We start from the raw sequence: 12,012 nt of genomic DNA, 5'->3' as shown, positions 1-12,012 counted from the left end.
ATACCGATTGACCTCCTAAGCAGCTTTCTGCGGTGCTGCAGTGGAACCTCCGGTTTTAATATCTTTCCTCTTTCTTTCCCAGACGATGCCAGTGGTAAACCTGGACACCAAGCCCGGCTCCATCGCCTGTGGCGGGTGCGGTGAGAAGATCCAGGACCGGTTCTTCCTCCACGCGGTGGACCAGGCAGTGGCACTCCGCCTGCCTCAAGTGCTGTGAGTGTGACGTGCGGCTGGACTGCGAACTGACGTGTTTCTCTAAAGACGGGAGGATCTACTGTAGGGAGGACTACTACAGGTTTGTTTGTTTGTTTGTTTGTTTGTTTGTTTGTGAGGCTGGACTGCGAACTGACGTGTTTCTCTAAAGACGGGAGGATCTACTGTAGGGAGGACTACTACAGGTTTGTTTGTTTGTTTGTTTGTTTGTTTGTTTGTGAGGCTGGACTGCGAACTGACGTGTTTCTCTAAAGACGGGGGAATCCACGTGTGGAGGGGGACGGCAACAAGTTTGGTTCGTTGGTTTGGTTGGTTAGTTGGGCCGGCTGGACTGCGGAATGAACTGTTTTCTCAAAAGACGGGAGAATCTACCGGTCGAGAGGGCTACTACAGGTTTGTTTGTTTGATTGTTTGTTTGTGGGCCTGGACTGCGAACGGACGTGTTTCTCTAAAGACGGGAGGATCTACTGTCGAGAGGACTACTACAGGTTTGTTTGTTTGTTTGTTTGTGAGGCTGGACTGCGAACTGACGTGTTTCTCTAAAGACGGGAGAATCTACTGTAAAGAGGACTACTACAGGTTTGTTTGTTTGTTTGTTTGTGCGACTGGACTGCGAACTGACGTGTTTCTCTAAAGATGGGAGGATCTACTGTCGAGAGGACTTCTACAGGTTGGTTGGTTGGTTGTTTGTTTGTTTGTTTGTGCGACTGGACTGGGAACTGACGTGTTTCTCTAAAGACGGGAGGATTTACTGCAGGGAGGACTACTACGGGTTTGTTTGTTTGTTTGTTTGTTTGTGCGGCTGGACTGCGAACTGACGTGTTTCTCTAAAGATGGGAGGATCTACTGTAGGGAGGACTACTACAGGTTTGTTTGTTTGTTTGTTTGTGCGGATGGACTGCGAACTGACGTGTTTCTCTAAAGATGGGAGAATCTACTGTAGAGAGGACTACTACAGGTTTGTTTGTTTGTTTTTTTGTTTGTTTGTTTTTTTGTTTGTTTGTTTGTGCAGCTGGACTGCGAACTGACGTGTTTCCCTAAAGACGGGAGGATCTACTGTAGGGAGGACTACTACAGGTTTGTTTGTTTGTTTGTTTGTGCGGCTGGACTGCGAACTGACGTGTTTCTCTAAAGATGGGAGAATCTACTGTAAAGAGGACTACTACAGGTTTGTTTGTTTGTTTGTTTGTTTGTTTGTTTGTGCGGCTGGACTGCGAACTGACGTGTTTCTCTAAAGACGGGAGGATCTACTGTAGGGAGGACTACTACAGGTTTGTTTGTTTGTTTGTTTGTTTGTTTTTTTTGTTTGTTTGTTTGTGCGGCTGGACTGCGAACTGACGTGTTTCTCTAAAGATGGGAGAATCTACTGTAGAGAGGACTACTACAGGTTTGTTTGTTTGTTTGTTTGTTTGTTTGTTTGTTTGTTTGTTTGTGCGGCTGGACTGCGAACTGACGTGTTTCTCTAAAGACGGGAGGATCTACTGTCGAGAGGACTACTACAGGTTTGTTTGTTTGTTTGTTTGTTTGTTTGTTTGTTTGTTTGTGCGACTGGACTGCGAACTGACGTGTTTCTATCTCCTACAGCTGAAACGCTTTTTTGTTTTGTTTATGTCTGTTTGTTTGTTTTTGATAAACGGAAAACATGGAACGTTAGCTCTACCAGGCGCCATAGGTCGCTATAAAAGGTATGAGTTGGCCCAATATACAGATAACATTGTAGAGGAGCTGAAGCTTTGTCGTACTGAAGGTGCGATACTCCCGCCCAGCTAACTCCTCTGGTATGATATATGTCCATTTGGCCAATTTCTACTCTTTCTTGTAGCATGATACACCTTTCTCACGCGGCGGCCATGATAGATCTAAAACTAGTTCAATGTGGCAAACAAAAGGCTGTCCATCATAATTAGCAGTTCGACCAATGATAGCCTGCCAATTAGGAAATCGACCAATAAGTGAATGGCTGCAAATTCGTTAAAAATTTGCATTATTATGTTTTTATTTTGCATCTCTTAATGGACTATGGGGTCAGTCTACACTACTCTAAATTGCTACATCTTTCGGTGCATAACACTTCTTGTAATATTTATTATTCTATCTTATATCATGAAAATTTGTGTGGTTTGGGGGAAAACTGAATGGGACCTGATTTTAGAAATAAGTTTTGTCTGTTTGCCTCATTGACCTCTTCTTGGATCTATCATGGCCGCCGCGTGAGAAAGGTGTATAGAGACTAGTAAAACACCGACTTTGTACAGTAAGCATCGGGGGTTGGATCTACTCGAAGATGAAGTTGAAAGTATGGTTGTTTCTTTAACGTACTTAAGATGCGACCCCCTCAAGCACTAGACCCCCATCTTTACATACTCGTACCCACCAACAATTAGATATCACAGCCTCAAATGTAACAACTTACACCTGTAACATGTCATACTGACACATCACTTAATGTTTCCCAATTCATTGCATTTTACGTCTCTTCAATTGCTAAAGTTAGGTGTAATAGAATGGATGTCAAGTATGATATGATATTCCCTCAAAAATGATGTTGGCGCCTAATAACAATTGTGTCGTTTGAAGATATTTTCATCTGGTCTAATTAGGATAAACGAACATTGATTGGTCGTTGGTCTTTTGTTTGGTTAGATTGAAATGGATTTTACCCCGATTTATTGATATTTTGGCAGCTAGTATTATATAAGAATATGTTTTTGCTTTCGACTGACTATGTATTGAAATTTTCAATACAATACAAATTGATGTCTGTATAGCATGTATAAACGCTCCTTGGCGTAACACACACATATCAGCATACATCAATTAGACAAAATACTGTTGATTGGTGTTTCATGAATGAGTTTGAATGTACGTTGTTTGTTTAGTTTTTTTTATATTTGTTTGTTTGTTTGTCAGACGGTTCGCAGTACAGCGGTGTGGGCGGTGCCACCTGGGTATCACGGCACGTGAGATGGTGATGCGGGCGCGAGACTCCGTCTATCACCTGGCCTGTTTCACCTGTGTCACCTGCGACAAGGCGCTCACTACGGGGGACGAGTTCGGTATGCAGGTGAGAGTCACAAGAGAGAAAATGAGACAAAGATAGAGAGAGAGATAGGAGAGAGAAAGATAGACGAAATACAGGGGCAGACAGGCGCACAGAAAGAGACAGTGGTACGGTATCAAAGGCAGGGTGAGCGAAAAAAGGACCGAAACAGGTAGACTAAAAACCAGAGATAGATAGATAGAAAGAAACTAAAAAGAGAGAGAAATAGAGAGAACGAGATAGAGAAAGAACCAATGTGAGAGAGAGTGAAACAGATAGAGAGATAGGCAGACTGACAGGAAAGCAAACACAGAAAGAGAAAAAATAATAGAGACAGAGAGAGACCGAAATTGACAAACTGTGAGAGACAGTGAGACAGACAAATAGAGGGACTAACAGAACGAAAGTGTGTGTGTGTGTGTGTGTGTGTGTGTGTGTGTGTGTGTGTGTGTGTGTGTGTGTGTGTGTGTGTGTGTGTGTGTGTGAGAGAGAGAGAGAGAGAGAGAGAGAGAGAGAGAGAGAGAGATGGACAGAGACAAGAGACAGAGAGATAGATAGACAAACAAACATACAGGCACGCAGGAAGAGACAGCGTTGGAAAGGCAGACAGATAGAAACAGAGAGAGCCAGGTAAAAACGGAGATACAAAGACAGACACATGGAAAGGAAGAGTAGCAAGTAGACATGGACAGGAAGAGAAAAGAAAGGATATAACAGAGACAGACAAGCCGACTGGCGCATAGAAGAGACAGTTCCAACAAATAGACAGAGAGAAAGTACTAATGAGCATGGCAGAGGGAGAGAGACAGACTAGCCATCGCCATAAAACGGTAGAACACTTTAATAGACATCGCATGTGTTTTATTGCACCCTCTAAAAATAACGCCTTTGTAATTAACGTTACTTTGCTAGGCAAGGTAGGAAATATGATTTATATCTTCATTTTGATTGTTATATGGATTAGGTATCTGTCAACCATGTCATTACAGCTAATGCAAATCACATATTGTAAAGCAGTTCTCCGTATCCAGAAGATGACCTGTATCACCATTGCAAGTCCCGAGGGAAAAATCTGCAAGCGGCCATCCTAGGTTTTTAATTAGCCACGTAGGACTCATAAAAATAGTCAATCCCGGACAACAAGCTAACTGAAATTATTTGATCCTTATATAAGACGCATGCCACATTGTCTGGCACGTTTTTTTTAACTATGTCTGAATAATAATGATGGCCACTTTTATTTTATAATGATAATGTTTCATTGAAAGAGGCACGCGTCAAATCCCTTACATAAGGATCGGCACACTTGCATCACAAAGGGTCTGCGTCCTCCCTTATGATATTACGTACAATCCAATATTATCATTGCTGAAGTAGTAGAGCGCATTTTCTCACTAGGCGGTGGCGGCGCGGGTGATAATTCAGGAACATCTTTGAATTCGATGTTCTTTCTCGTAGCGACGCCAGGGAAAATTTGGTATAATTGATATTATGGCTAAGGTGTTGCCGTGTTTAACGGACAAAGTGTATCCCAGACTACAGTTGAAATAAGAACACGATGGCGAATGCAGAGTCGACCACGGAACTCTTAAGTGTTCCTGACAGATTTCATGTCGGCTCAGATAAAATTGACCTTAACGAGGGTGATGTCCCGGGGCCTTGTCATCTAGTCGTCGGGCCTTTAGCTCAACATCGCCGCCCGACGCTTCCGTTCGCACGGTCACGATAAAAAAAGCACTTAAACAAAAAAAAAAAGATTAAAATGCACAACGGACTCAGAACTGAACCATTTCTTGTCGTATATTTGGGATACATATTAAATTGATAATGTGTATATGAATTATCCATTTTGGTTATGGCGTAATATATTTCATACTTCTATATTGACGATGATCTAAATATTTTTAGTGTTTTCTTCTATCTTCTATTTGTTCAATCGAACTACATAATATCTTTCTGAATTGGGCTACATGTAATTGAGCTTTCATGGCAAAGATATAATTAATGATTCACATATTTTCATATCAGTGTTCTTTTGACAAAACGGCTAGATAATATGTAATCTAAGTGATCGGTAAGAACATTATAAAGGAAAATGATAACTTAGTTTATGTGGAAGAACAAATAATAGTATATTATCATATAAAATTACTAACAGCAGGAAAGAAAGTATGATACTACTTTCCAAAGTAAACGTCAAATATGTTCCCTATGAATGTACCTTTAAATTCTTTTGCACATTTTTGAAACACACACAAACATGTTCATAGATATAAGATACAGATATTTAGTATTGCTAGCATCGACTGAATTTAATTTCCTCCCTTTTTAAGCTATGACAGAAAAATGGGGAAAGAGCAAATATGTTTCGCGACGAAATGCTTGTCTAGCTGCATTAGAAATATGGATTTATCAGCATGTCATATCGGAAAATATGACTTGCATATGTTAATATTATACAATTATAGTAAATTTCTGTCCTTGCTATGGATTCTAATTCACTGGACCTAGATTGAATTCGTCCAGCCCCTTGTGTCATAAGTTGAATATCATGCAAAATGAAGAAAAAAAAATCTGACGGGAAAGACAACAAATTCACAAAGCGCAAAAGAATTCGTTTCTTGCGCAGCTCATTGAAATCTCTGTAAAATGGCCTACTGGTCGCAGAACCGTCGCAGTGAGGTTGTTGTACGTGCCTTATACATTTGGATTGCGGGTGTAAATAGTCTATGACTCTACATTCTATCACAAAATGGCGTTCGTTCTCTATTGTCTTTGTAATGTATTGTACGGTTGTGTTTCAGGGCAGTGCCATCTACTGCAGATATCACTACGAGACGTTTATGCGGTCTGAAGGGAGGTACGGGGCAGCCATGGGGTCCAAACCCCTGCCGCACTCCCCATACTACCACAGCCCGGGCGGCGTGTCATACCGGGGCAGGCCCAGGAAAAGGGGGGACTCCGACTCTTACTGCAGTGTTCCAGGTATACGATTCATGATTTCATTTATCGTACGATCAAAAGGGAGACATTCTTATATGGTCTTGATGTGTGGTAGACTCCCACTCGTACTGCAGTGTTCCAGGTAGGACAATTCATGATTTCATCTATACATCGTACGATCAAAAACAGAAGACATTCTTAATATGGTCTTGCCTGTGTCTTAGACACCGACTCCTACTGCAATGTTCCAGGTATTCATGAGTTCATTATTACCTTCGCCAGAATGTTAAGAGCGTGTTTGTCTGCATAACTTGAGAAGCCTTAGATGGATCCTAAAATATATTTGGTAGGTTGCAAGGGTTTAGAAAAAAACGAAGGTCAAGTTCGATAATGGGCCCCCTATCAGCTTGCTAAGGTACTGCGGTGTTTGTCTGCATAACTCGAGAAGCCTTAGATGGATCCTGATGATATTTGGTAGGTGGATATGGGTAAGGAAACAAAGGTCGAGATAGATAATAGGTCCCCTAGTGGCCTGCTAAAGTATTGCAGCGGAACGTCCTTTTTGATATCTCGTTTATCGTACGATCGAAAACAAAAGACATTCTTAGTATGGCCGTGCCTGTGTCGTACATTTTTTTAAGTCAGTTTCAAAAAGAGCCTGTATATTAGCATCATTACAGATGATATGCAGCTCATACAAATAACAGCAATCATACTAATGCTACAACGTAAAGAAGGAAAAACCGTAAAAAAAATTTAAATTAAAATTCAAGCACATTTTTAATTCGAGCTCACCAATGACCCCTGCATACATTTTCCTTTCCGACTTTCTTTATGTGGATAAGCTAATTCCATATTTCTATTTGCAACTTTGTTTGGTATGCTATAGATGATGGCATTCTCTTCGCATCCGAAAATCAGTGCTATAGATAGTGTCCAGTGAAGTATACGTATCTCAGCTTCAGTTCTTTGTACTTGTCTGCGCGTCACAAATGACTTCATAGCGGGCTAAATGTTTTTCGGATCGTAGAAGATACTATCGTGCCGTCTAAGCTTCTTGTGTGAAACATATCCTTAACGGATTTCAAAACTCTTAATATACAGTTTTTATCTCAAATCTCTTTATCTGTACAATGTCCTTCCGAATTGATAAGGATAGTTCATGGCTGTAGTTTAATATTCGCGAGCTCGATTCAGACTGTAGACAAATCATCCATAACTTGTATAGGATGCCATAAATTTTGTCCCGGCTCTAATTGGCTGTGTTTCTGGGGCGGTTTGGCTACTGTATTTCATCCGGAATGACCCGGGTCGGCACCAGTGAACAGCCGCGCGCGCCAACCCGTACAACTTCTCACGAAAAGTCATGGAGACCGCCTCTCCGAGGACACGCCACCGCGCAGAGACTGCGATGGCGGGACAGATGAAAGCGCGCGGGCCGAATTTTTGGGAAATCTTGCCCTAGCGTGGCTTATATCAGTTTTATCAATAATTTGGAGGTAGAGTTCACGGGCAGACGGAGTCACCCGCTAAGGAAATGGCATTTAAGAGCCGCATGTTGCTATTGCTTCCTCAAGGAGTCAAGTGACGCCCTTATATACCCGGGGCAAGTCTTGGCAGAGTGCGGTGCAATATGCGCTCTTGCCCGGGCGTGACGTAATAAATGCAATTTCTAAACACATGTACAGTAACACTTAAAGCTCTATACTCGCGAAAATCAGATTCACACAATGTTGATGGCTAACACATACACACACTCACGCAAACACACGCACAGACACACTCAAACATACAAGTCATACACTTACACACAAACCACGCACACACAGAGTCAGACGTGCCCGTGCTCATACAGACACATACACATACATGTACACACAAAATGTTTAAACCACTGAGCACTCGTTCTCATTGAAATGTCGAAAATGGCATTTTTTGGTCGAAAAATAAATCCGCTTTATTTTCACTGAAAACTACTTGGTTGTTTTTGAAAATTCCTCTTTTAACCATAGCCAAAAAATGGCAACTTATTATTTTCGGTCCCATTGGTAATGCATTACAGGGCATGTAACAAACGTTACCGGTAACGTTTGTTACAACAGTAGACTTTACCCTGTTTTATTCGAAAGGATCTCGAACCAGCGTTTCCATTGGTTGAAACAGAGAGGATAGGCGATATATACGGTATTTACAGTTTCATTGTACCAGGGATATTCCCCGTAACTCTACCCGACAAGCACCATGAACAGTGGAACACGGCATAACATACTGTGCTGAGGGCTGCATCCCTTCCCGGCACCCGCGGTAGCCTGCCGGGATTTGAACACTCGACCTCTTTTGTAATGTTTTGTATGGTTGTTTTGTATGTTCATGTCGTCCAATGATCATCCTGACCCTGTTCCTTGTTCCCCTCCTGTAGGATCTAGTGATAACGAGAATGACCTTGACCTTAACGGCCATGGCGGAGCCACCAAGACGAAGAGAATTCGAACATCGTTCAAGCATCACCAACTCCGCACCCTGAAGTCTTACTTCGCCATCAACCACAACCCGGACTCTAAGGACCTGCAACAACTGGCTCAAAAGACTGGGCTGACCAAGAGAGTCCTACAGGTACGTGAGTTGTCATGTCAAACTTGTTGTTACCTCCATGAAAAATGGAGGTATTGTTTTCGGTGTGCCTCTTTCTACCTTCCAACCCCCCTCCCGTGTGTGTGCGGCGTCTTTGTTTGTTTGTTTGTTTGTTTGTGTGTGTGTGTGTGTGTGTGTGTGCGTGCGTGTGTGTGTTTCTCTCTCTCTCTCTCTCTCTCTCTCTTTCTCTCTGTATGTGTGTGTGTTGGGGGGGGGGGTGTTTGTTTGTATGTTTGTGTGTGTGTGTTTCTCTCTCAATGGTGTGCTCAGGATTAAAGTTATAGTTCAATATGTTGTCAAGTACATAATTTTTTTTTAATTACTACAGCTTAGGCTGCTTGTAGAGTTATTTTTTCAAGTGAAATTATTGTTCTTTCATGTAGGTTTGGTTCCAGAATGCCCGTGCCAAACACCGGCGAAACGCCCTGCGCCTGACGGACGACGGTAGAGACGGCGGGTCAGGTGTGAGCATGGACGTGGCGGTGTCGGCCTCGCCTACATCCCTGTCCGGGCCCATCAGTACCTCCAGCTCCCCCACACTCCCGGACCTCTCCCCGAGAACTACTGACGCCTTCACCGCCTTAACCAACTCCCCCGGGCCCAACGTAGAGTCCGCTTGTACGCTCGCCTCTCTATAAATGAATGGCTTCTGTTGTCTCTTTAAGTTGGTATCTCACTGCACTTTTAATTGGGGCACCGGTGCGGCACTGCGGGATTTGAAAGTTTACTAAACTAATTTCAGAGATAAAGAACGAATTTTCTTATGTTTTGTGTATTTTGTTTTCTTATAAGTCATACTTTTACGTATTACGTAATATCTATATTCTAAAAAAAAAACGGCGAAAAAAAAACAACAGTGCCGCAGTGAACGAACTCCACAGCGCCGCCCCGGTGCCCCAAGAGCAGTGAGATGGTTCACACGTGTGTACATATTGAAGTCCGTTTGAGCTCCGTATGGAAGTTTTGCCTCTACCAGGCTCCACAGGTCGCTATAGAAAGATAATAGAAATTGTCCAGATAACATGCCAGTGGAATCAGCTGGTCGCAAAACCATACTCCTCGGCCAGCTAACTCCTAGCATTTTATGTGTCTATTTCTTCAATTTCTCCTATTTTTTTTCCAGCGACTTGTGGAGCCTGCTGGTAGAGGCTAATAGCTTCATACGGACCTCATCCGGACTTGTCTTGAGTATGAACCCGGTGCACGTGTGAACTTGGCTTGAAAGCGGGTATCTCAAAGGCTGGACTGCGCCAAGATATGCGCAAGGAAATTGCGACAACTTTGCGAATTTGCGCCACTTATCACACAGATTGCGTATTCCACGCCCAGAATGTTAAGGTGGGGTCATATATGCATATATATTCAAGTCCGTTTGAGGTGCGTGTGACGCTCTTAGTCTCTACCAGGCTCCGCAGGTCGCGGGAAAAATAGTACAAATTAGACAAATATAGATACATAACATGCCAGATGAGTTAGCTGACCAAGAAGCATGGCCAGCAACCCAACTAACTCGTCTTACATGTTACGTTTTTATATTTGTCAAATTTCTATTATTTCTGCAACGACTTGTGGGGCCTGGTGGAGGCAAATACTCCCATGCGCGCCTCATACGGATTTAAATATATACGCAGGTGACGTGTGACCCCACCTTTACATACTCAGTTTCGATACAAGATAACCTAATAATTAGAAATCGCAGTTTCCACTGTATTTAAAGTTATGCACAGTGTCAAGAATTTCATCCAAAAGAAAGTTGCGCCGTTTGCTGCCATTTTGCCAAATGTGAATTTTTTTTGGAAAATTCAAAATAATTGGCAATATCAAGCGGCAAATTGCGACAATTGGCAATTTTGTGCAAGTTGGTTCAGTCCAGTGATTTGCCTGCTTTAAGCTTGCCTTCAATTTTGCATATGCCAAAAGACATAAGAAAAAGGAAGAAGACATTATCATTTTGTATGTGACCTTGTGGATATTCCACACAAAACCGTACGTGTATGTGGACCTCACGTTTGCCGTTGTATGTCTTTAATACCCCCCCCCCCCCCCCCATTCTACTAGCGGGGGGACCTCACTGCGACCCAAAAATTGACAGAGCCGCCAACAAATTTTCACAGATAAAATGAAAAACGATTTTTTTTTGTACGTTATTCATACTCTAATATTTCGTGCGAAATTCCAATTTTATGTGTGTCTGACTTGTTGTAGTAGTCATGTCATATTCAGGCAAGGTTTACACAATGCAGTCTACGTAGGTCGCAACGAGGTCGCAAAGAGGTCGCAACGAGGTCGTATCTAGTTGAAAGGGGGCCGAAGTCAATGAGGTTTTGTGGTCCAAGTATGTAAACGTCAACCTGGCAAATTTTTGCTGCACTTCTTTCATGTTAACAATGTAGTCACTTACTGTTGCAACTACCCGTGCGTGCCCCTATTGTATACTGAGTGTTGTATATGATATTACTTTATTGTGAAATGGGTCAGTGTACATATTGATCAGTTTGGCGCACCGTAGTCTTGTCTGCGTGTATAGAAATATTTGAGACAATTTTTTTGTACATATACGTGCCAATGTCCTGTATATAGATATATACATATATGTATAGTGTAGACCGTCGCTTCTATGTCTATATTTGTACGAAAAGTCAGATGCGTTGATGTGTCTATTAGTATTAGATCGCGTTACCTCAGAAAGCGATTGACGCTCATGCTCAGTCAAGTGGTACTATATGAGAGCGTGTAATTTATTTTAACAAGCCATTTTTGTGCTCGTCACACATGGTGCACGCTCTGTTAAGAGGCGCAACAATACCTCCTCGTGCGCTAGCACACCGGTAATCATCACAATAATTACCGCTAGTTTGGAGAGGCTTGCCTGAGCGTTTCTTATGACAGTAAAGTGTCCAAAGTTTTGGAAAAAAACTTCTTGTCGTATCTACTTTCAAGTGTTTATTGGCTCAAATCGTGTGTAGAGTATTAGCATTAGTATTAAAATTTGTGAGAAGAAACGTACATATATGTGCAGAAGAAAAAGTGGCTAAGTGTGGGTATACACAAGGTAGATACAAAATGTTTTCAAAAGTTAAATACATCGAATTGTTAGTCGAGTAGCCTTAAAAACAGACATCTTACGTACAATGTAAAAATAGCTATGGTTATAGTAATTGACCGCGAGTTTTGAAACTGATGGA

General features: G+C 42.1%; 1 protein-coding gene across 1 annotated transcript in view; it reads left to right on the top strand.

Annotated features, from left to right (window-relative positions):
• Window positions 1-11,737, top strand: part of LOC118421571 (LIM/homeobox protein Lhx9-like) — a 25,933-nt gene extending 14,196 nt beyond the window's left edge. The window contains 7 exon segments of the mRNA XM_035828915.1: window positions 83-181; window positions 183-295; window positions 3,124-3,277; window positions 6,058-6,238; window positions 8,616-8,809; window positions 9,211-9,445; window positions 9,951-11,737. Of these exon segments, the coding sequence (XP_035684808.1) occupies window positions 83-181; window positions 183-295; window positions 3,124-3,277; window positions 6,058-6,238; window positions 8,616-8,809; window positions 9,211-9,445; window positions 9,951-9,973 (999 nt within the window). The 3' untranslated portion in view covers window positions 9,974-11,737.
• Window positions 11,738-12,012: the final 275 nt, after the last annotated feature.

The sequence above is a fragment of the Branchiostoma floridae genome, chromosome 8, assembly GCF_000003815.2.
Source record: "Branchiostoma floridae strain S238N-H82 chromosome 8, Bfl_VNyyK, whole genome shotgun sequence".
Taxonomy (NCBI): Eukaryota; Metazoa; Chordata; class Leptocardii; order Amphioxiformes; family Branchiostomatidae; genus Branchiostoma; species Branchiostoma floridae.
The sequence above is the reverse complement of the archived record's forward strand: the minus strand, read 5'-3'. Positions and strand labels throughout refer to the sequence as shown.